This window comes from Peromyscus eremicus, chromosome 6 (genome assembly GCF_949786415.1).
Source record: "Peromyscus eremicus chromosome 6, PerEre_H2_v1, whole genome shotgun sequence".
Classification (NCBI taxonomy): Eukaryota; Metazoa; Chordata; class Mammalia; order Rodentia; family Cricetidae; genus Peromyscus; species Peromyscus eremicus.
This window is the reverse complement of record NC_081421.1, coordinates 88,421,711-88,445,576: the sequence shown is the minus strand read 5'-3', so window position 1 is coordinate 88,445,576 and position 23,866 is coordinate 88,421,711. Positions and strand designations below refer to the sequence as shown.

The window sequence follows — 23,866 nt, the reverse complement described above, 5'->3', positions numbered from 1 at the left end:
GAGACACCTCCTCCGAGCGACCAATCCCGAGACGCGAGACGCACCTCCCTGAGCGGCCAATGGGAGCGAAGGAACGAGCCTCCCACCCAGCAGCCAACCAGGGCGCGGGGCGGGGCCGGTTGCAGCCCCAAGGCTCTGTGGAAGAGGATTGGGGGAGAGGGTAGACGTGGGGAGGAGGGCGGCTCAAAAGGCCAGGTGATGCTGCATAAGTACACGCGCACCAACAATCATCTTTTTAGTCCAGATAATGGAGAAAAATCACGTTTAGGGCTGCAGATATGACTCTTGCAGAGGACGAAGGTCCAATATCTAGCACCCAAATAAGGTGGCTCACAGTCTCCTACAACTCACTCCAGTTCCAGGGGATCCGATGCCCTCTTCTGACCATCTCTAGCACCTGCATGCATGTGTGCAACACACACACACACACACACACACACACACACACACACTCAGATGCTTCTTCTTCTTATTATTATTATCATTATTATTATTATTTTAATTAAGGGCACACACACATTGAAGACCTGAGCGGTCAGTGGCAAAATGTCCTTCCTGGTGTTGCACTGTAACTACACTGAAGGCAGAATAATAGGATGTTTCTATATTTTGTAGCGATGTTCTGAAGCACGACTTTTTCATAAGTCCATGTTGGAACACTTCTCCATGCCTAGCATTTCTTCCTCCTGTATAATGTCCTTGAGGTTGTCAAAATTGGGTTCTCACATCTAAAATACACATGCTGTCACACTGTCTTTCAATCTTAGAGAATGTAGTCAGATGCAGAGCCTAGCATAAGAAATGAGTCACAAACTTATAAGCCTGAATTGCTTTGCCTCTTGAGGAAATGTCAAATTGAGCACAAGTGGAGTGGTAAAGGGAACATCAGAAATCCAGCACTGTGAGGGTGCTCCTGGGGAGGGAAGTTAGAGATACAGTATTGTGAATCAAAGGCGAGTCAGCCTGAACTACATAGTGAGATCCATTCTTTAAAAACAAAACAAAGAGGGAGAGAGAATGAGAGGGAACTAGAGCTTTCTTTAATAGGTGGTATATATATACATGTATACATCTGTATAAATGTCCAGAGACATTCAACTGTTCTTGCTTCTTAAAAATCTGCACCGATGTCTAAGGGATTCGAGAGAATAAAATGGGAGGAAGCAGGGGCAATGTTTCCTCAGCACTGGAAAATCAGTGGTTGTGAACAAAATCTCAGGTTTTTCACACTTGTTTAACTTCACACAGACGCACTATTTTTGTCAATCAGTGTAGCACATCTACTGTAGGCAATAAGTATAAATCATTGCCTTTATCAGAATCTGCAACAGTTGGATGTGCTGCCACAGGCCTTTAACCCCAGCCCTTGGGAGGCAGAAGCGGGTGTATCTTTGTGAGTTTGAGGCCAGCCTTGTCAACAAAGTGCCTTCTAGGACAGCCAGGGATGTTACACAAAGTCTCTACACACTAGCCCCCACTCAAAAATAATCTGCAATAATCAAAAGAACTTAATTTTTAAAACTTTTCACATTAAACTTTTTATTGGCACACTGAATAGACTTGATAATCCCACATGCTCCTGCTTATATGAGAGGCAGTAGTTGTCCCAATGACGTGAATAATTCACTTCTGACTGATAACTATGTAACTTTCTTCCTCTTGGGTTTCTCTTAATTCTATCTTATTTTCAGGAAACAACTAGGTTACTTCTTTCCTTTATCATCATATCTCTCAGGAGACACTGTTTCCCTATCTGATCATGTTCTTATCTTTCTTTGTAGTGGTGTTTTGGAACCTATTCACTAGATCTGAATGGGGTATCTCTAACAAGCACCAAGTGATGCAATTCTGGACTAGCCAACAGTGTTTTGGTTAGTAAGACCAAGAGGAAGAGAGGGACCAAGGGAGGGAGGAAGGGAGACAGACAGAGACAAGGACTGAACCTATGGTCTTGTGCAAGCTAAGCAAATATTCTACTACAACCACTGAGCCTCATCCCCAGCTACTGCCTGTCTATCTACTATTTTTATTTTGATACAGGATCTCTATAAACTATCTGGGTGGCCTTGAACTTATAATTCTGCTTTCCTGGCCTGGTTAGTAGCTGGGATTACAGACCAGAACCATCAATCCCAGCTTTAAAAAAAAGTGGAATTTTGAGACAGATAATGTTTATCTTCAGCTTTAACTTAGATAATGCTAGATTGCTTTGCAGTGTAATTGGACAAAATAACTCGTGTAATAGCTGTATGTGGGACTATTCTTTGTTTCTCATTTGACAGACTTAAAATATTTAATTATAACATAGTATTATGGTGCTAATTTAAAGTTTCTTAATTATCAATAAAGTTGAGCAGGTTTAACATGTCTGTTGGTTCTTTGTTTTTTCTCTTTTGGTTTTTTTGAGACACAGTCTCACTGGGTAGCCGTGGTGTCCTGGAACTGGTATGTACAACAAGCTCCCAGAAATCTACCTGCCTTGGTTGACTGATGGCATGTGTCACCCACACCTACCTTGACTACTGAGTTTTCAAACGCTTCCTTCATGCTTTTAGCCTGTTTCCTCTCTGTTGTGTGTATTCCTTTTTTCCTTGTTTTCTTATTGATTTAGTCTTTTTTTTTTTGGACAGGGTTTCATGCAGCACCCGGTCCTTGAATACACACCATTGTGGCAAAAATGACCTGTTGTGCTTGCCAGGCCAACTCTACCAACTGGGCTCCATCCCAGACTTCTTGGTGGTTTTTCCTGCTGACTTGAGCAGGAGCTCACTAAACTATGCAATAACTTCTGTAAAACGGAGACTCCGTGCTGTTTTTGTTTGACAATTTCCAGTTCTCATATACACAATAACCTGAAAGCTCTAACTTCAATGATTTTGTGGGTTTTTTGGTTTTTGCTTTGTTTTTGTTGTTGTGTGGTTTTGTTTTGTTTTGTTTTTATAACATTGGTGTTATTTCTGCTTTGGACTGTAGTAAATAATGCTGTTTCTGAACATTTAAACAAAAGCTTTTGTGTAGGCTTCCTTCCTTCCTTCCTTCCTTCCTTCCTTCCTTCCTTCCTTCCTTCCTTCCTTCCTTGAGACAGGGTTTCTCCACGTAGCCCTGGCCATCCTGGAACTCACTCTGTAGACCGGGCTGGCCTGGAACTCAAACTCAAACGTTTAACTTCTGCCAGGGACAGAATCACTAAAGGCCTGGGTAATACAGTGTTTAATCTTTTGAGAGTTTGCCAGGCTGTGTTCCAAGGGGACTGTATCATTGTGCATTCCCATCCACAATAGTTCATGAAGATTCTCTGGTTTCTCCACATCCTTAAACACTGGTCCTTATGAGTCATCCTGGTAGGTTTCACACACTGTTTCATGATGGCTTTGGTTTCTATCTACCTGATGGCATAGCGCGTTTTTTTTAAAGGTTTATTTATTTATTGTGCACACAGTGTTCTGTCTGCATGTCAGAAGAGGGCACCAGATCTCATTATAGATGGTTGTGAGCTACCATGTGGGTGCTGGGAATTGAACTCAGGACCTCTGGAAGAACAGCTAGTGCTCTTAACCTCCTAGCCATCTCTCCAGCCCACTTTAAAAAAAAAAAAAAAACATCATGTAGCCTCTATTTTGACTGTTTTTAGTCAATGACAATGCTTTTTTAAAATTTAAGTCTAATACCAAATTGTATTTATTTATTTATTTAGTTAGTTATTTGAGAGAAGGGCTCATGTAGTCAAGGTGTTGTGGGGTATTCACCAGAGAGGACTGCTCAGACTTGGGTTTAAGTCAATAGAAAGTCTGCAGCAAATGCTGCTTTCCATACCTTTTCTTAATCACAAAAATGGGAGAATTTCATGGCCCGTGATCTTCTTCTCTATACCCTTTTCCAGTCATTTCGAGACTAACACTGAGGCAGCTACTATCTTTTCTTTTGTAAGTGGCCGCTGATCCACCCAGATGGGATCCTTATAAAGCCAGGTTACAGGGTCAGCATGATAATTTTCGGCAACTTCTTATTCCCTTTGGAGATTTTGTATCAACAATCTTTCTTTCTTTAATTTTTTTTCCCAGACAGGGTTTCTCTGTCTAGCCCTGGCTGTCCTGGAACTTTCTGTAGACCAGACTAGCCTTGAGCTCCCAGCTAGTGTGTACAGCCTTAACTCTATCAGTTTGTTTGAACTTATGCTTTGACTTTAAATAGAGATCAGGGGATTCATTTTTGTCAGCCACATCTCGACTTACATTGTTTTGTTTTCCTATGTAATGTTTACAATTTCTCAGCTCATCATTTTTTACTTGTCTCAGACTTTCCTTCTGGGATAATTTTTGTTTCTGAAGTGCACATTTTTTTCTTTTTTGGTTTTTGAGACAAGGTTTCTCTGTGTACCTCTGGCTGTCATGGAACTTTCTCTGTAGACCAGGCTGACCTCAAACTCAGAGATCCCTGCTTTTGTCAAGTGTTGTGATTAAAGGCATGCACTACCAAGTCTGACTGTACATCTGTTCTTTTGAAATTCATTTAGAATGCATATGTAGAGCTGGACCTGGATCCCTTATTGGAACACCAACCCTGCAACTTTTATTGTGGTCATTAGCATAGCACTCTACAAGCTTATTATTATTATTATTATTATTATTATTATTATTATTATTATAAGAGTTATTAGGGTCAGAGCTTATGCCCTGGAAGCCCTAACAAGCCAGGCTCTGCCTATCTTCAATAAGCCATTTTGCCATTTTAAGAGACTAAGAGGGGAGAGGGGAGGGGGAGGGGGGACAAAAATGGGAGAGAGAGAGATAGAGAGAGAGAGAGAGACAGATATTTATTCTTTCATTGTGGCCACATTTGGGTGAGATAAGGAATAAGAAAATCCAAAGACCCCCACTATGGTGGTTTGAAAAAAAAATGGCCCCCAAAGAGGGTGGCACTATTAGGAGGTGTGGCCTTGTTGGAAAAAGTGTGTCACGTGGGGGTGGGCTTTGGGTTCTCCTATGCTCAAGCTGCTCCCAGTGTCACAGCCCACTTCCTGTTGCCTTCTAATCAAGATATATCGAGTGCCATGTCTGCTTGCATGCCATCATTCTCCCTGCCACGATGACTGAACCTCTGACCTGTAAGTTGCCACCTCAATTAAATGTTTTCCTTTATAAGCATTGCCATGGTCATGGTGTCTCTTCACAGCAATAGAAATCCCAACTAAGACATCCCCCAAGTCCATTTTTGTGGTTTAGGTTTAAAGTAGAAGGTTGGAAGTGCATATAGCTAAGCAGTCCCACCAAGGTGTGGTCCTGCCCATCACTGATACAACATTGTCTCAGATCCAGTCCCTCCTGCAGGATGGTCTGACGAGTTGTCCAGACAAGTTCTCTCTCTGGCTGGCATCAGGCTTTAGTCTCCTTTTTCCAGCATAAGACTCCTGGGAAAATCCCAATTCCAAATATCTCTGTAGACTTTACCCATTCCTGCAAGGTCGGTTACAATATTATCTATAGTTTCTTGGATGGTTTCTACACTTTACTTCTGTCTTTTCCACTTCCTTCTACCACCAAAAGAAGCTAAAATGGTGCAAACAGATCAGAGCCAAGTTAGAAAGCATAAGCTGGGGCGGAGACTGCAGCTCTTTGGTAGAGTGTTTGGCATGCAAGAAACCTCAACATCAGTCCCCAGCACTGTGATAAGTAAATAAAAATAAAAAGGATAAGCTTTCTCCAGAGGAGGTTATGTTTCTGCAATAGGAATCTAATATGTAAGATCATCAAGGTACCGCATGGGCTAGGAAGATGGCTGCTTTTCCTTAGGACTCAGGTCAGATCCTTAGCACTTGCTTGGTGGCTCATAATCTAACTGCAGCCCCAGGGAATTTGATGCCCTCTTCAGGCCTCTGTGAGCACCAAGCACAGTGCACAGATGCATGTGTAGGTAATATTCCCATACACATAAAAAACTAATTTAAAAAAAGTACAACATTTATATTCCTTTCCCAAAGCCACAGCCTTGTTTCAACTTCTCATTATTTATTCCCTGTAGAATTACATCACTGGTATCTCTTCCTGTAGGCTCTTAGGCCTCTAATCTGTCTTCTTCATACTTAAGAGGGGCTTGTGCCTCTCACTTTGGTTAGCAGACTATGAGACAAATTAGTTTTTCTAAGAGTCTTATTCTGTGACAAGGGAAAAGCTGGGGTCCTCAGCCAGCTAGAGGGGGTGGGAAGCTTGTCTCTCAAGAAGAGATTTCACAGTTCTAAAATCTGCTAGACCACTTTTCAGGAGAGACTGAACCAATGACAGGTCAGTTTTAGCCTGGACCACACCTTGCCCAGGCCTGCTTAGTTGTGCATCTCTATTGCCCCCTACTTAAACCTAAACTTTACATCCGGACCCTGAAGGTAAACTTGGTCTATTTCTTCCTCTTCCCTGTGGGACCATATTTAACAAATCTCCCTTTTCTGCTTTTCATTATTACTCATTTCTTGGATTGGCTACTGAGGAGGGATGGCTGAACCTAATTTGTTAGGGCTGCCAGAGCCCAGGCTCTGACGGTAACAAGTCAAGTAACCATACAACCATAGCTAACATTCCAAATCTCAACTATGAGTACTTCCCTGATTAGTATCTTGGAGCATGCTCTAGATGGGTTTAAGTAATTAACGTGTTTTCAGAATATTGAGTTAGGACAGTACTGAGTTTAAGAGAGAGTGATGTTTACATCACACAATTCAGACTCATTTCCCAGTCTTTTGGGTACACTCTGAGCTACACACGATTGTGGAGAGAGATTAAAAACACCAGCCTGAGGGACAACTGAAGAATGTACCTGTTGGGGAAAGGTCTCTGGAACCTGAAGGTTTTGCTGTGTCACCCCCTGGCGGTCAGCCCCGCTCCCTGCGAATTTGGGAATCCTGGCCGCTTACTCCTTGCGCAGCCTCTTTGCGCGTCGGGCAGCGCGCATGCGTACGGATTGCGGGCCAGGTCCACAGCGGGATTCGTTCCCGCCGGAGGGATTTCCCCGGAGGCTCTAATTGTTTCTCCTTCCGGCCAGCTCGGCCCGGAAGCGTAGTGTCCGGGCTGTTGGCTTGGCGGCGCATCGTCTTTTCCCCGTTGCTACCGGGGCGCGGTCGCTGCGGGCCGGGCTCACTCGCGCCAGCGATGGAGGGGCAGCGGGTGGAGGTGGACGGCGGGATCATGGAAGGGGTGAGTGCGGGGCTGCGTGGGGCCGGGGCGAGCCTGGGCGGTGGGGCCTCCATTCAACGTCTCTCGTTTCTTCTCCCCGGTGCTCTGCAGGGCGGCCAGATCCTCAGGGTCTCCACCGCCCTGAGCTGCCTCCTGGGCCTCCCCTTGCGCGTGCAGAAGATCCGCGCGGGCCGCAGCACGCCGGGCCTCAGGTACCGCGGGCGGGCGGGGAGCCGGGCCCCGGAGTCTAGGTCGCTGGGCTGGGAGACCCGCGATTGGAGCCTGGGTTGTGGGGCGGAGGATGCCCCGGGCAGCGTCCAGAGGGCGGCCCTCGCCCTCCTTTCCTGTCCCTAGGACAGGCTGCGGGTTGTCCTTGGGACGCACGGATACAGGGTAGTTTGTCCACTGGTGTTTCCCTGTAAATTCTAATCTTATTCTTACTCTTCTTCTTATTGCAAGATGTCATCTAGCCTAGGGTAATCCATAGCTCCTGAGATGGGGAGAATAATCTTGAACTTTTGATTCTCCTGCCTCCACCTCTTAAATGCTAGAATTACTACTGTGTGCCACCATGCCCAGTTTATGTGGTTCTGGGGGTGAAACCTAAGGCCCCCTCCATACAAAGCAAGCACTCTACACACTGAGCAACAAACATCCCTGTCGCCCTAACCAATCAATCTCTCTTTATAAGAGTAGCCGTCAAATTGTTAGCGCACACCCTCGTAGCCTCCCTTTAAGTTAATTATATCTTTAAAAGGTCTTTTGTAAAGGATCACATTTTTGTGGGTTGAGGCCTCAACATAGGAATTTAGGGGATGAGACATAATTCAGGCCATACAGGTGCCATCGGTTATTCAGTGGAATTCAAGCAAGGCAGGTGGTGGTTCGTAGGTAGTTTTTTTTTTTTTTTTTTTGGTTTTTCGAGACAGGGTTTCTCTGTGTAGCTTTGCGCCTTTTCCTGGAACTCACTTGGTAGTCCAGGCTGGCCTCGAACTCACAGAGATCCGCCTGACTCTGCCTCCCAAGTGCTGGGATTAAAGGCATGCGCCACCACTGCCCGGCCGTAGGTAGTTTTATTTTTCCTTTTTTGCACACTTGGAATTTGTAACAATTTTATCAGCGTGCGTTTGTAGCCCAAATATCCAGTCTTGAAACCTTTAAGAAGTTGCCTATAAGCAGTGAGTCCAAGTGCATTAAAAAACGCCAATTGCAGCCCTGCTGTTGAAGACACCACGCTTGCTTTCTGGCCATTACTTCTGTAACTGTGTCATAGAGTGGGGCATAGACAGTCTGATCGCACACGTTTTGATGCAGTATTATGACCTGAAGGCCTCAGCATTTGTCTGGACTGGAAATGGTTCGAGATTTGTGTGATGGGCACCTGGAGGGGGCAGAAATCGGCTCAACAGAGATCACCTTCACACCCGAGAAGATCAGAGGAGGAATCCACACAGCTGATACGAAGACAGCAGGGTATGTCTCACTCAATACTCCATCCAGACTGCAATTCAGATGTGGGTTCGGTTGATTGATTGATTGATTGATTGATGATTGAGACAGGGTTTCTCTGTGTAGCCCTGGCTGTCCTGCAACTCACTCTGTAGACCAGGCTGGCCTCAAAACTCAGAGGTCTACCTGCCTCTGCCTCCTGAGTGCTGGGATTAAAGGCATGTGCCACCACACCTGGCAGTTGTAGGCATTATTATTATCATTTTTCTTGGAGACAAGGTCTCCTGTATCTTCCATACTGACGTTGAACATGATTCTCCTGTTCCAGGTATGTGTCACTGAGGTTATAGGCACGTGTCACTGTACCTGGTTTCCCCTTATTGTCTTAATAAATACCTGTGCAACTGTAGGTAGTTTTCGAGGCTTGCCTTGCTTGTTCAAGACCCTGGGTTCAATCTCTAGCACTGCAGGAGGGGCAAAATGCTCAAGTCTAAACATTTTAGCAATCCTGATTACTCCCTTTTCCCCTTGGGAAATGGAGCTGGGGGCCTGGTTCAGTGGTGGAGTGCTTGATTGGCATGTAAAAGTCCTGGGGTTCAATTCCCACTACCAGAAAGCAAACAAATCAAGAATAACAAAACCCCAGCAAAAACCCACCCAGCCTTTTGGGAAATGGAGATCTTAGCAAATTTCTAAGTATCCCTCATATCATCCCACATTAACAGAATGACAGTAGCAGAATGTGGAGAGGAACCAGTGTTTGGATTGCTTTTGTGAGCTGTTTGGCTGATTGCTTCCGTCCTTCGCCCCCCGGTACTGGAGTTTTTTTTTTTTTTTTTTTAAAGATTTATTTATTATATATAGAGTGTTCTGCTTGCATGTATGCCTGCATGCCAGAAGAGGGCACCAGATCTCATTATAGATGGTTGTGAGCCATCATGTGGTTGCTGGGAATTGAACTCTGGACCTCTGGAAGAGCAGCCTGTGCTCTTAACCTCTGAGCCATCTCTCCAGCCCCCGGTACTGGAGTTTTAACCCATTGCCTCTAGCATGCTGGGCATGTGCTCTGCCACTGAGGTTCATCCCCAGCCCCTGATAGCTTTCTCAAGTAGCCTTTTTTTTAACTGTAATTTTCTGTTATTAAGAGTTTGACAGAGTAAGACACGATAATTATAAATCTTTTGTCAGTTCAGAAATAACTTTTAAATTGAATTATAATTATTTTAGGAAGATGTTTAGAAACATGAGATCTGAGCTATGGTATAAGTAGACTTCTGTGCAAAGGAGTCTGTGATTGGGTCTAAAATAAGATCTGTCAAGAGAGAACTTTCCTAAGGTAAGGAAAGAATTTGAGGTGTCTTATCATTAGCAGATTATTTACTATTCTGTACAAACAAGGAAGAAAAAGTCATAGTTATCTTCTTAAAAATTAACCAAAACAGTCATAGAATTTAAAGCTGTAAGAGACAGCATTTATTCCAGACCTTCCATGTTGTGAGTTAGGAAGTCAAACCCCACTGGTATTAAGTGATTTACTCACGGTCTTAGAGTTAGGATAAGAATTGGCATTAGAATTTAAGTCTTTTGCCTCCTGATTTTTAAACATTTCACTTATCTGTATTTGTGTGTTTGTGCATGTGTGCGAATGTGCTCACATATGTGCATGAACAGTTTGGAGTGTGTGTGGCGGTCAGAGGACAACCTGTGGGGATCAGTTATGTCCTTCTACTGTCTTGGTTACAGGAATTGAACTCAGGTCATTAGGCTTGTGGCATTAGCCTTTCCTGGCTAAGTCATTTATTTCTCCATCTCTTGCCTCCTAATATATTAGCAAGTGAGAGAATTTTAAGTTTGAAGTTGATAGTCTGGTTCCACATTGGAGATTAACAGTAGGAGAGTCCTAGCAGGAAAGCCCATTTTACTTTTTATCACACTTGCTGCATTTTATCCCTGGTTGTGATTGCAGTCCTGTGAGCTTTGTCCTGTGTCTGGTTCAAGCACTTTACATGTTGGATTGCTTAGAACCATGGTTTGTAAGTAAGCTAAACATCTCTTTTTTGTTTGCTCCTTGACTCCACTTCTTAGGAGGACCGATTACATTGCCTGTATTTTCTTTTCCAATACTACATGCATTCCTCAGCCAATGAGTATTTAGAGAATTGACGAAACTGCTTATCAGTAATAGAGACTTTTATAATATCCTGTAGAGTAAAAGATTCATTAGAAGTGTTATTAACACCTGTGGACAGACAGACAGCAGAGTCTCTTTGAGAAGCAGTCAGGGCCCAGAAATAGAGACTTGGTAGTTTAGTGTGCTTGTATCTTTGTTATATGATGTTAAAGAATTTTTTTTTGACTGTAGGTGATATATGTAATTCCTTTAAAACTGCAACCTACTTAGGGATGTGATTATTTTCATTTTGAAGAAGGGCAGTAACCATTCATTTTAAAAAAATCTGACCAAATACTTCATTTTGAAAAACACCTAACATTCTGTAATTTTTTGTATGTGATTCTTCGTGTAGACTATAAAGAGAAAACTCCATGTGAAACATTCAGTTTCCAGTCTTTGTAAAAGGCCATCCTTTCACATGAACTCTGTGCTGTAGGAATGGGCTGTGACTTGGTGTCTGAGCAGTGTCTTGTGTGTGGTAACAACCCAGGTATAAGCAGGTGGATATTTCTAGTCTTGGCTGTTCTGAATGCATTTTCAGAAACTGCTTTCAAGAATACTTTTAGAGCTGGGCAGTGGTGGAGCTTGCCTTTAATCCTAGCACTAGGGAGGCAGAGCCAGGCGGATCTCTGTGAGTTCGAGGCCAGCCTGGTCTACAGAGTGAGGTCCAGGACAGGCACCAAAACTATACAGAGAAACCCTGTCTCAAAACACCAAAAAAAAAAAAAAAAAAAAAACTTTTAGAAAACATTTGAAGGTTTTATTCTTTATGTGTTTATTGTTAATAATAATAATGATAACATGAAGTATCAGAACTTAGCCAGAGTCAAACAGATAATGTGTTTAACCTTGAATTTAACCGTAGATTTGCATTTATTTATTTATTTATTTATTTATTTATTTATTTATTTATTTGGTTTTTCGAGACAGAGTTTCTCTGTGTAGCTTTGTGCCTTTTCTGGAACTCACCTGTAGCCCAGGCTGGCCTTGAACTCACAGAGATCCGACTGCCTCTGCCTCCCAACTGCTGGGATTAAAGGCGTGCGCCACCACCGCCGCTGCTCGGCCACATTTTTATTTTCATGTACTTATGTTTATTCATTTTGGTTCACCCAGTCGCATTTTTATTTTCATGTACTTATATTTATTCATTTTGGTTTTTTGAGACAGAGTTCTGTGTAGTATTTTCTCTTGTGTAGTCCTGACTGTCCTGGAACTAGCAAACTGCCACGTGTTTATTTTTAATTTAATATTTTTGTTGGTGCTGGGTACTCAACCAAGACCTCACAATTGAGAGGCTGAAGCCTCTTAAACTATTGATTTATTACCTCAATGCAGTTTGCTTATCATCTTTCTACTTTGAAATAGTTCCTTAAGATTCAGGACTTACCCTTCAGAAACTGTTTTCTAACTTCTCCGTTGTCTGAGCTCCGAGTCACTGGTGTGCGGTAACAGCTGTTCCGAGACTCCAAAGACAGTGCGGTTAAGCGTGTTCTGCCTTTTCCTTAGGAGTGTGTGCCTCTTGATGCAGGTTTCAATGCCTTGTGTTCTCTTCGCTGCTTCCCCATCGGAACTTCGTTTGAAAGGTGGAACGAACGCTGAGATGGCGCCGCAGATTGATTACACCTTGATGGTAAGGGACGACCTCACGCTCTCTAAATGTGTCTGGAACATTTGCGTGGACATTCCTGTCAGATGTGTTGTCTAGTCCTGTTGTAGGAGAGGGAACAGATCAGGTTCACTTTAGGGTTTGTGTTATAAATTAAGATAGTGTTCATACTGAGTTTTTTAAGGACCTAAAAGTATATGAATTGTATCAATTATTCTATAAATCGCCTATTTTTATTTTAGTATTGGCATGCTTAATGGGGGGAAAGTACAGTTTGAGCACCTCTGATCTGAAATACTAAGTGAGCCAGCCAGAGCACGTGCTATACAAGCCTGATGACCTGGTTCAGCCCCCAGAGCACAGGGTGGAAGGCCAGAGCTGGCTCCTGAAAGCTGCCCTCTTGACCTCCACCTGAGTGCAGTGGTGTTCATACCTCCTTCCCCCGGGAATACAAGTGCAGCGTTCCCACCTGACTTCCTGGGATGGGCTGTGATCACAGCCCAGGTTCCGCTGCACAGGTGACTTCATTCATTCAGGTTCTGTGTATAAAGGGTGTGAAACATGAGTGAGTTTCACGTTTGCATCCCATTGCTGTGTGTGTACAAATACTACAGAATCTGAAAAAGTCAGAAGCTCAAAGCACTTCTGGTTCTGAGCATTTTCACGGAAGGATATTTAATCTGTATTAATGGGTTTTTTGCTCTAGGTTCATTGTGGCATAATTCTTTACAATTAAATTGATTCCTTTAAATGTAGTTTTAGGAATTTTGTACATACATACATACATACATACGTACCTGTGAACCAATTTCCATAGCTAAGATGTGGAATAGTTTTATTTAAAAAAAATAAATAAATTACACACCTTTGTAGCCAGTCCTGTCCCAACTCCTGGCGACCACTATTCTATTTTCTCTTACTTTTGCCCTTTTTCACAATGTCATCTAAAGTGGTGATGCTCTGTATAGCCTTAGGTTTGGTCTTTTTTCCTCTTTTCAAACAGGGTCTTATGTATCCCATGCTGGCCTTAATTCGCTGTGTAGGGAGGGTGACCTTGGGCTTCCAATGCTCCTGCTTCCTCCTGCAGAGCTTGAGTTGCAAGTGTGCACCACCATGGCCAGTTTATGCTGGAAGATGACTTCCTGCATGCTAGCCAGGCATGCATGCTAGCCAGGCAGGCTACCAACCGAGCTCCCGTGCCAGCTCCTGGATCTAGTTTTTTTCACTTACATAATAAATTTGAGACTCACAGTGTTACTGCAGTAAAGGCCAAGTTTTAATCTGTGAATGAACCAGTGCTTAAGTGCCCCCTCCCCATTTGAGTTTTTGAAATGTTTGAGGGGAAAACCCGGGGCTTTACACATTAGGCAAGTGCTCTGCCCTGGGTTACATCACCACTCCTGTCTTTGAAAAAGTAAAACAGAAATTTAGTGCCGTCTATACCTCCTACACACATGAGATAGCCTTCTATAGAAGGGAGCAAATCTCAAGTAGATGGCATGTGTTTTCGTGGGCTTCCGGCTTAATTACCATCTTCTGAAGCACTCCGTTCTGATAGACAGCATCAGCTTTTTAGTCAGTGAGATGTGTAATGAAAGTCACTTCCTCCTTACCTAGTAATTTACATAGAGGAAACTACTCCATAGAAGCTACTGTGAAAGATGAATGTTAAGATCCTTGAGCATAGCCTTGTATAAACTGTGATTATCATTGGAGAGCATACATAGGCATGCTACCTTAGAGCAGTGGTTCTCAACCTGTGGGTCACAACCCTTTTGGGGGCTGAATATCAGATATCCTGCATATTGTATAGTTATAGTAACAATTCATAACAGTAACAGACTTACAGTTATGAAGTGGTAATGAAGTAATTTTATGGGGGGGGTCACTGAAACTGTATTAAAGGGTTACAACATTAGGAAGGTTGAGAACCACTGCCTTAGAGGATGGTTCAATAAATTCTGCTCAGGTATCATGTTGTTTAAATATTGCTTGGGAAGAACTTAGGATGTTGTGAAAAGAATGTTTCTAATATGAAATAAGAAAAAGTGAGGGTAGAGCATCATCTAAGATTTAGCAGCATTGAGAAACAGAATGCATAATGGAAGGCTGTTCACCAGCGCCCTCTTGCGTCTTTAGTGCACACTGTTGATACTGTCATTGCTGGGATCAAGTGTGTGGAGCTGCTGGTTCTTATTAGATAGACTTGCACAGTCCTGCTTAACTAAAGGTTAACCGAGTAGCTGTGTAACAGGTTTTTCGTGTGAACAGTAGCATTGATCTCAGTGTTTGTTGTTCCTGTTTATCTGTAGCACCTACTGACTAGCTCACTGCATAGTGTTTTCATTTAAAAATTGAACTTGGTGAGTCTGTGCATACCGGTGGCTAAACTAACAATTGACTTTTTCAGGTTTTCAAGCCAATCGTTGAGAAATTCGGTTTCAAATTTAATTGCGACATTAAAATGAGGTAAGTTACACAGTCCTCAGTGCCCCACCCCACCCTTCTGATGGCAGTGCTGGGGGTCCAACCCAGGGGCTTGTGCATGCCAGGCCAGGGGGGCCCTGTTGATGAGTTACATCCCAGCCCTTAACCTTTTTCATCTATTACACGTTCTAAAATTAGTGGAAAAGTTACATTTAGAGAACTGTCACTCTAATATTGTTAATGCATTGTCTTTCATGATAAATTTCTTCTTTTGTTTGTTTGCTTGTTTTGTTGTTGTTGTTGTTTTGTTGTTTTTTGAGATAGGGTTTCTCTGTGTACTAGCCATGGCTGTCCTGGAACTCACTCTGTAGACTGGGCTGACCTCGAACTCACAGAGGTCCTCTTGCCTCTGCTTCCTGAGGGCTGGGATTAAAGTGTGCACCACCGCCGGCTTCATGATACATTTCTTACAGAAAGTAATTGTACTTTGTGGCTTCAAGATAAACTGCAGAGCTGTGGGACCTTACCAGCCACCTGCAGTGTTCATTTGTTTCTGCAGAGAAATGTTTTTTATGAGAATTTCTACACGGAGGGGATTTTCATACCTAGTGTCATCCACTCCTGTGTTATCAATGTGTGTGTCATCCACTCTTGTGTCATCATCCACTCCTGTGTTATCCACTCCTGTGTTATCAATGTGTGTGTCATCCACTCTTGTGTCATCATCCACTCCTGTGTCATCCACTCCTGTGTTATCCATGCCTCTGAACAGGGAAAGTGGTCAGCTGTGTAGACTGGGGTCATAAAGAGACTGCTCCACAGCGTAGTCATTTGACTTCCTAAGAAAGTCCAGCCTTTAGGGATGTCTCTGTAAGCTGTCTGCTGTTCAGTAACAAGAGTAAAGTGTTGGGCCTGGAGCTTAATGCTTTATGATCTTGCCCCAGTTTTCCTCTCTAGTTTCAGCTTCCTCCTACTTTCAAATTGTCATATCTAACTCAGTGGGTTGCCCACTGTCTTCAACTACTTTGTCCCTTTAAATTCATGTTATTTATCCCCTGCTCACTTAAAAATTAGGGATCATATTTAAAATGGAAAATAATAATTTCTATTTGGACTCTTGATGGATGCATACACGCTTGCTCATCTGTTGGTACCTCTTTGCAGCCATACTTATAATCTTAGTAGATTGTAAACTATGTCATCTCCTTGGAGATTCTTGAGGATGGAAGCACAGCAATTCTCAGCATCTGCAATAAATGAATAGATCTGAGCTAAAATTTTATTAGTGTTCAGTGGCATGTATATTCATCAGGTATTAATCTGCATGCTTGTCCTGCCAGCGCTGTGTTTGGCCTGGGAAACAGAAACTAGCAGAGCCAGTGCTGCGGAACTTACGCTCGCTCTCAAACAGCACTTCGAGTGAAGTTGCTTATAGTGAGGAAAATGCTCTGGGCTATCTGAAGTGGGCGTCACTGTGCTGTACCCATTGAGCACTTGAAATGGTCTCATGTAGCTGGGGTGATGATTCCTTTGAGCACTGTGGGCCTCACGTTCACATACTAGTCACTTGTGTCTTAACACCGCAGAGTGGACATCCGAGACTGCAGATATTCTTTAGACTTCTCATGGAATTTCTAGTTTATATATGGTTTTGGTATCCTTCCTGTAAGCTTTACTTTGTCTTGTACTCAGTAGGTATTTGTTCTCCTTTGCCTAGGGGCTATTACCCGAAGGGGGGCGGTGAAGTGATTGTCCGAATGTCACCAGTTAAACAGTTGGACCCAATAAATCTGACTGATCGTGGCTCTGTGACCAAGATTTATGGGAGAGCTTTTGTTGCTGGAGTTTTGCCACTAAAAGTAAGTTGTCTTGGTGCTCTTAGAAGTCTATGGACACATTGATAGTACTGCAACATTGAACTTTTTTTAAAATAGTCTTTTCTTTCAAAATAAGAGTTTCAGACAATTTGAGGTTTTGTTGGATTATTTTTCTTTCTTTTGAGGTTTTTGTTGTTTAAAACAGGGTCTCACAAATAGCCCAGGCTTCCTGGAACTTACTGGGTAAACCAGATGGTCTTGAACTTTCAGCGTTATTCCTGTCTCTGCCTCCAAAATGTTGTTAGTTTCTTTTTTTCAAAACAGGGACTCATGTAGCTCTGATATAGCTGATGATGGCCTTGAACTTACAGGCCCAGTAAACCCCAGGATTTATGTGAGTTAGGCAAACACTTGTTTCACTGCTTACTCTCGGAGCTATATACCCAGCCTGAGAACTTTTGCTTTGAATTATGTCTTTCTTTTATTTTTATTTATTTACTTACTTATTTATTTTTGGTTTTTCTGGGACAGGGTTTCCCTGTGTTGTTTTGGTGCCTGTCCTGGATCTCGCTCTGTAGACCAGGCTGGCCTCGAACTCACAGAGATCTGCCTGGCTCTGCCTCCCAAGTGCTGGGATTAAAGGCGTGCGCTACTACCACCCAGCTCTATTTATCTCTTTTGTGTGAGCAGGGATTGGGCTGCATTCCATGGTGCACATGTGGAAGTAGGGGTCGGAGCACACACCAGGGTGTGTTTGTGGAGAGAAAGAGCTCAACCTACAGGAGGCGTTTCTCTCCCTCCTCCATGTGAGCTCTGGGGCTCCGGCTCATGTCAGCAGGTGCTTCTACCCACTAAGCCATCTCAACCAAGATGGCCCAAGAAACGTATTTATTTTGTTTGTTTTGTTTTGTTGGAGACAGGGTCTTACCATGTAACTCTGGCTGGCTTGGAACTCACCAGGTACACCAGCTGACCTCAAACTCAGAGTTCCACTTGTTTTTGCCTTCCAAATGCTGCCATTAAAGGTGTGCCCCGCCCTGCCTAGAAGAACTTTTTTGTTTTGCTTTTTGTTTTTTTAACTTTGTTATTTTTGTTTATTTGTTTGTTTTGGTTTTGGTTTTTGAGACAGGGTTTCTCTGTGTAGTCCTGGCTATCTTGGATCTCACTCTGGAGACCAGGCTGGTCTCTGCTTCCCAAGTGCTGGGATTAAAGGTGTGTAGCCCCACCGCCCAACTTTTAAACTTTGTTTTATTTTATTATTTTTGTGTGTATGAGTATTTTGCCTGCATGTATATCTGTTCTATGTATATGCAGTGGGGAGTGGGTTACCTACCACTCCCACATTTCCCCAGAGTGCTCTTAAGTAGGAGCAGTAGGAAATATTAGATAGAAGGATTTAGAGGGGGGAGAAACAGATGGAAAATACAGGATAGCCTTGAGAGGGCCTGGAACCTATTCCATCCGGCCTCGACTGTCTCTGCCCTAGGGTATTTATAGGAATGCCAAGGGGTGGAGCAAAAGACCTCCCCCAGCAAAGCCAAGTGCAGACCATTTCAGACACCTGCACTCAGGCCCGTGGTCCAATCATCCTCTCTATGTAGACCTGCTGGATAAAGCCACTGGGAAACCTGAAAATGGGCTCCCACAATGCAGTGCCTTCTGAGGCTGGAAGAGGGTGGGACTGGATTTACAGTGGTGATAAACTGCTTGGGATCAAAAGGGGGTCCTCTGGAAGAGTAGGCAGTGTTCTTAACTGCGGAGCTATTGCTCCAGTCCTGAATTTATTTTATTTTTATGTGTATGAGTTTTGCCTTCATGTATGTATGTACACCACATGTGTTCCTTATACCTACTGAGGTCAGAAGAGGATGTGGAATCTTCAGAAACTGAAGGGATGGTTGTTAGCCCCATTGTGGGTGCTGAGAACTGAACTCAGGTCCTCTGCAAGAGTAGCAAGTGCTTTTGACTACTGAACGATCACTCCAGTTCTCCAGAACTTAATTTGAATGTCTTTTCTTTTGAAATTTTTTAAGTCAGTGCTCTCTCCAGCAGTTTTAAAATGATGCATGGAGAAGTTAACTATGTTACATAATTTTGAAGGATTGAAAGTGATTGTGACAGCCAGGGCCACCCTATCTTGAAAAACAAACCGGAAAAAACAAAAAACAAAAAAACAAAACAACAACACACACACACCCCAACAAAGTTGAAAAACAAATTGTCCAAATAACCAGGGATGAATTTGTTCTTGTTTTCTAATTTGCCAAAATAGGTGGCAAAAGATATGGCGGCGGCAGCTGTGCGATGCATCAGGAAGGAGATGAGGGATCTGTACGTCAGCATCCAGCCTCTGCAGGAGTCCAGGGACCAAGCCTTCGGCAACGGCAGTGGGATCATGTGAGAGTGTGGACTTACACATTAGTAGAAAGCCTGAAGTCCTCATCCATCAGAGTGGAAGGGTGTTTGCTCAGTTGAGGGTTCTACAACATATTTGTAAGGACATTCTACCTAAAACAACTTTCTGGCGGAAGCTTGGTGTCACGTGGCTGTACTTCTCAAACTCAAGAGACAGGGCCAACAGTCACAAGTTTGAGGACAGCCTGGGCTTTTATCAAGATACTGCCTTAAATTAGTCGTAAGCAAAACACCAAAAAAATGGTCATTGTGGTTTTTCCCCTGAGGTATTTTGTTATCCTTGCACTTTGTAAGCATTTATCTGTGGGTCCTATGACCGTAATTCAAGCAACTCCAGATAAAAGTATTTGGGAAAAATGGCCGGGCGGTGGTGGCGCACACCTTTAATCCCAGCACTCGGGAGGCAGAGCCAGGCGGATCTCTGTGAGTTCGAGGCCAGCCTGGGCTACCAAGTGAGTTCCAGGAAAGGCGCAAAGCTACACAGAGAAACCCTGTCTCGAAAAACCAAAAAAAAAAAAAAAAGTATTTGGGAAAAACAGATTTATATTCTAAATGCATACAGACATTTTTTTCCCCTTGTCATTCCTTAAACACTACAGTGTAACAACTGTAACAAAGTGTGTACATTACAGTCGGAGTCTAAGGAATCTAGAGAGGATTCAGAGTGTAAAGGAGGATGTGCCTACAAGTTTGGTGTCAGGGTTACGTCATTTCTCTTTTGTTTTTGTTTTTTAAACAAGGTCTCATGTAGTGTAGCCTGACTTTGAACTTTCTGTATGTTAAAGGATAGCCTTGAACTCATGATCCTCCTGTCTCCTTTCTGGGAGGATAGGGATGTGCCACATGCTCAGCATGTTGCTTGGTTTGGTGTGACAGATCTTACTCTGTAGTCCAGGCTGGCCTCAGATTGTCAGTATTCCTGGTGCCTCCCATCTCAAGTGCTGGAGTTACAGGTGTGAACTAGTTGATACAATACCATTTAAAGGACTTAGGCATCCTTGGATTTCAGTATCCTTGTGTAGATCCTGGAATGAACTCTCCGTGAATACTGAGGGACAGTTGTAGTGATCTTAAATTTCTTTTAAGATTTATTATTTTAGTTACGTGTATGTGTGGGTCTGTGCATATGAGTGCAGGCATCTGTGGAGTACAGAAGAGGGCGTCAGGTCTCTTGGAGCTAGAGTTCTAAGCACTTGTGAGCTGCCCTCAGTAAGTGCTGGGTACTGAACTTGGGTCCTCTGTAAGAGCTGTTTTCTTAACCACTGAGCTGTCTTTCCAGCCCCCTGAATGTAAATATTTAAGCTAATCAGAAAGTAATCTTTGAAGCTAATGCTAGTAGAAATTTTCCAGTTTTTTAAAGATACCTCAAGTATGAAATTAATTTACAAATACTTAGTATGGTAATGATGTCTTTTAAAAATACTATGTTAACCCAGTTAGGAGTTAAGTTACAAAAATTCTGTAATTGATGTTTTTGAGGTGCAGAAGTACAATGTTTTGTGGATCCTTACATTTCACACCACCTCATTCAGAAGTTTACAAAGTTTAAAGTAAGCACTTGCCTTCTTTGCTCTAGTACTGTGTAATAAAAACCTCGGCCAGAACTGAGTCTGTATGAAGATCTTGTTATTTAAGATGACCATAGAGTGCTTTGTAACGCTGTGTGCGGGTAACCACTTAGTGCTAATGACAGAATGAATACCTTGTACGTGTGAGAGTAGAATCTGCTGAATTTTTGCTCAAAGGAATTCCATTGCCCCTAGAGGGCTGGTGGGGGATTGTTAGCGACGTCACTGTCTATGGGAGGAGTTCGCTACTGCAGTGTGGTGACCAGATTTAATTTTCCTGTTTAACAGTAATTTACGTGGAATTTAGAGTATTACAGTGTTGGTAATTATACTTTTTTTCCTCTTATGTAGCATTGTTGCTGAGACATCCACTGGCTGCTTGTTTGCTGGATCATCACTTGGCAAAAGAGGTATACATGAAGGAGAGGGGTCTATAATTCCCGTTGTCATTAAAAGAATCTTTATCTCCTCACGGTAGGCTGTTGAGAATGATGACTGACTGACATAAAAGATAGAGTCAACTATTAGAGCCAGCAAATTTTTCATCTCTCCCAACTTTGTATTTTGAGAAAATTTCAGACCTCAAGTAGTCCTTCATACACCTTCTCCTAGGTGCACATTGTGACTGTTTAGCTACATGTTATGTGCATTTCTGAACTGTTCCAACATTCATTGTGGGTGCCACGCCTCAGTCATGAAATTGCAGCATGCATTTCCAAATACTGACAGATTCACAATGCTGACCTTACACCTGAAGAATTTGTTGCACAGACATGCCCACACGTTAACTTAAACAAGTTGCCTAGAAGCAGTGTGGGATTTATTTATGTTCACATAGTGTTGAGCCATTATGGTCATTGACTCTTTTATTCTACTTTATTAGTTTATTTGGTTTTCTTCAAACAAGGTTAGCCCTTGTTGGCCTGTAATCATTGCGTAGCCCAGCCTGGCAATCCTTCTGTGGTAGCTTTCCATTGGGCCCAGCTTAGGCTGTCTTTAATGCAGAATTCTTTGTCTTTTATTTTTAACTCTCATGAGACTGACATTTGGAAAAGTTCAGGACATTTTTCTCAATAGAATTCCTCGTGGTTTGGGTTTGCCTGGTTGTCTCGTGCTTGGGGCTTTCCTGTGAACATTTTGAGGAGGAATCTTGCAAGAATGATTTCCTGTACAGCTTTTCTAGACAATTTTCTCAAGGTGTGTGTGTGTGTGTGTGTGTGTGTGTGTGTGTGTGTGTGTGTGTGTGTTTACTTTATTTTATATATATGATCCAGTAAATGTAAAGATATAAAATACAAAATGCCTTATTCTGAGTTCCTAAGAAATTTTTATTTGCAGCCAAGGATTTCTTTTAAAGAATATAGGAGAATTTGACTTTTGTTACTTCTGATTGAGTTATTTTGTATTTTATCTTTGTACCAAAACTTAGGATGTATAGAAAAGTAGTAATAGAACAAGGGACGTACTCAGAATGGTTAGCACCTGTTTGGATCTTTTTGTTTGGGTTTTGTTGTGTGCAGTGAATGGTATCTTGCCCTCAACCTCAAGCCTCCTGCGTCAGCCTCCCTAACTTCTGGGTTCAGCAGTGAAAGGACTAAACTTTAAATGTTTGCTCTGGGAGTGTCACCTGTTCTTTTTAGGATGATACGGAAAAATTCTTCATATTCTGATGAAATTTTCTGTGACTAATTCTAACTTGTGTAAATCACAAGTTTTAGATTGGAAACTGAGGTATAGCTTTGGGTTATAACTTTGTTATAAACTGGCCTTATAATGAATTTTTAAAAATTAAATAATGAGTGTTTTGCCTACATGTACCTCTGTTTACCACTTTCGTGCCTGGTACCCAGGGAGATCAGAAGACAGTGTTGGACCCCCTGGAACTCGAATTACAGACAATTGTGAGCTAACATGTGGGTGCTGGGAATTGAACCTGGGTCCTCTGGAAGAGCAGCCAATGCTCTTGACTGTGTATCCTTCTCCAATCCCTGCTTTTTTGTTTTTGTATTTATTTTTCATAGTTTGGATAAGCGAGGGCCTCACACATTCAAGGTAGGTGCTCAAGCATTGAGTCCCATCCCTAGCCCATGAGTAGTATTTTTAAGAAATACATGCCACAGAGCTCACATGGCGGTCAGAAGACAGCTTTCAGGAGTTGGTTCTCTTTTTTCACCGTGTGATTTTTGAGGCTTGAACTTGGGGCGTCCGGCTTGGCTGCAGGTGCCTTTACTGACTGAACCATCTCACTGGCTCCATAGTTGGTATTTCTTAAGGAGGCACAACCTGTTTTTCCTCCACTTGTGCATTGACGCACTGGCATTTCTCAAGTTTCAGAAGATTAAATAACATAAGGTCCTTCCTAAAAAGTGCATTGGTTAAGTTCAGAGCCTAAAAAAAAGTTACCTCAGTGCTAATTGGGATGTACCAATTAAACTTTTTGTTTTTCTGGGACAGAATTTCACTCCAGGCTGGCCTTGAACCTGGAACAATCCTGTGTAGGTTCCCAAGTGCTGGGATTTCAAATATGTGTCACCTTATTCAGTTCCGTTAAACTTGGTGACTTGGAGTACTTTGTTGTTATTTTCTTTATGATTACGCCTGCTGTTTTAGGTGTGAATGCAGACAAGGTTGGGATTGAAGCTGCTGAAATGCTGTTAGCAAATCTTAGACATGGTGGCACTGTGGACGAGTATCTACAAGACCAGGTAATGGCAATGGCATCTACAGGATCAAAACCATCCTTCCTGCTGGATTGGAACATAATTATGTTGAACACAAATGTCTTTAGTTGTGCCATAAAATATTCAGACACTTTTGTCTCATTCTCTTGGTCTCAATGCAAGGTATTTCCGCTCAGATGTGTCTATCCTGGAACTTTTTATTTATTTATTTTTGAGACAGGATCTTGCCTTCTAGCCCAAACTGATTTTGAATTCTCAGCATACACTTTGCCTCTTGAGTGCTGGGATTACAGATATATGTCACCATACTTGGCTCGAATATAGTTTTTTCACAGGCTCCACAGCTGTAGGTCTAAAGATTGTGAGTTCCTACAAGCTTGGCCTCAGTTGTCTCTGTAGATTCCCTCATCATGATCTTGACCCCCCCCCCCCCCCTTGCTCATGTAATCTCTCTTCCTTCTCTTCGACTGAATTCCCTGGAGCTAGGCCTGATGCATGGTTGTGGATCTCTGCATCTGCTTCCATCAGTTACTGGATGGAGGCTTTATGATTACCAGGGTAAGCCAG

General features: G+C 42.7%; 1 protein-coding gene across 1 annotated transcript in view; it reads left to right on the top strand.

Moving 5' to 3' along the window:
- Positions 1–7,011: 7,011 nt before the first annotated feature.
- Positions 7,012–23,866, top strand: part of Rtca (RNA 3'-terminal phosphate cyclase) — a 21,183-nt gene continuing 4,328 nt past the window's right edge. The window contains exons 1-9 of the mRNA XM_059266135.1: positions 7,012–7,181; positions 7,272–7,372; positions 8,490–8,633; positions 12,292–12,415; positions 14,802–14,860; positions 16,536–16,677; positions 18,908–19,032; positions 20,970–21,028; positions 23,229–23,461. Of these exons, the coding sequence (XP_059122118.1) occupies positions 7,137–7,181; positions 7,272–7,372; positions 8,490–8,633; positions 12,292–12,415; positions 14,802–14,860; positions 16,536–16,677; positions 18,908–19,032; positions 20,970–21,028; positions 23,229–23,461 (1,032 nt within the window). The 5' untranslated portion in view covers positions 7,012–7,136. The remainder of the gene's footprint in view (positions 7,182–7,271; positions 7,373–8,489; positions 8,634–12,291; positions 12,416–14,801; positions 14,861–16,535; positions 16,678–18,907; positions 19,033–20,969; positions 21,029–23,228; positions 23,462–23,866) is intronic.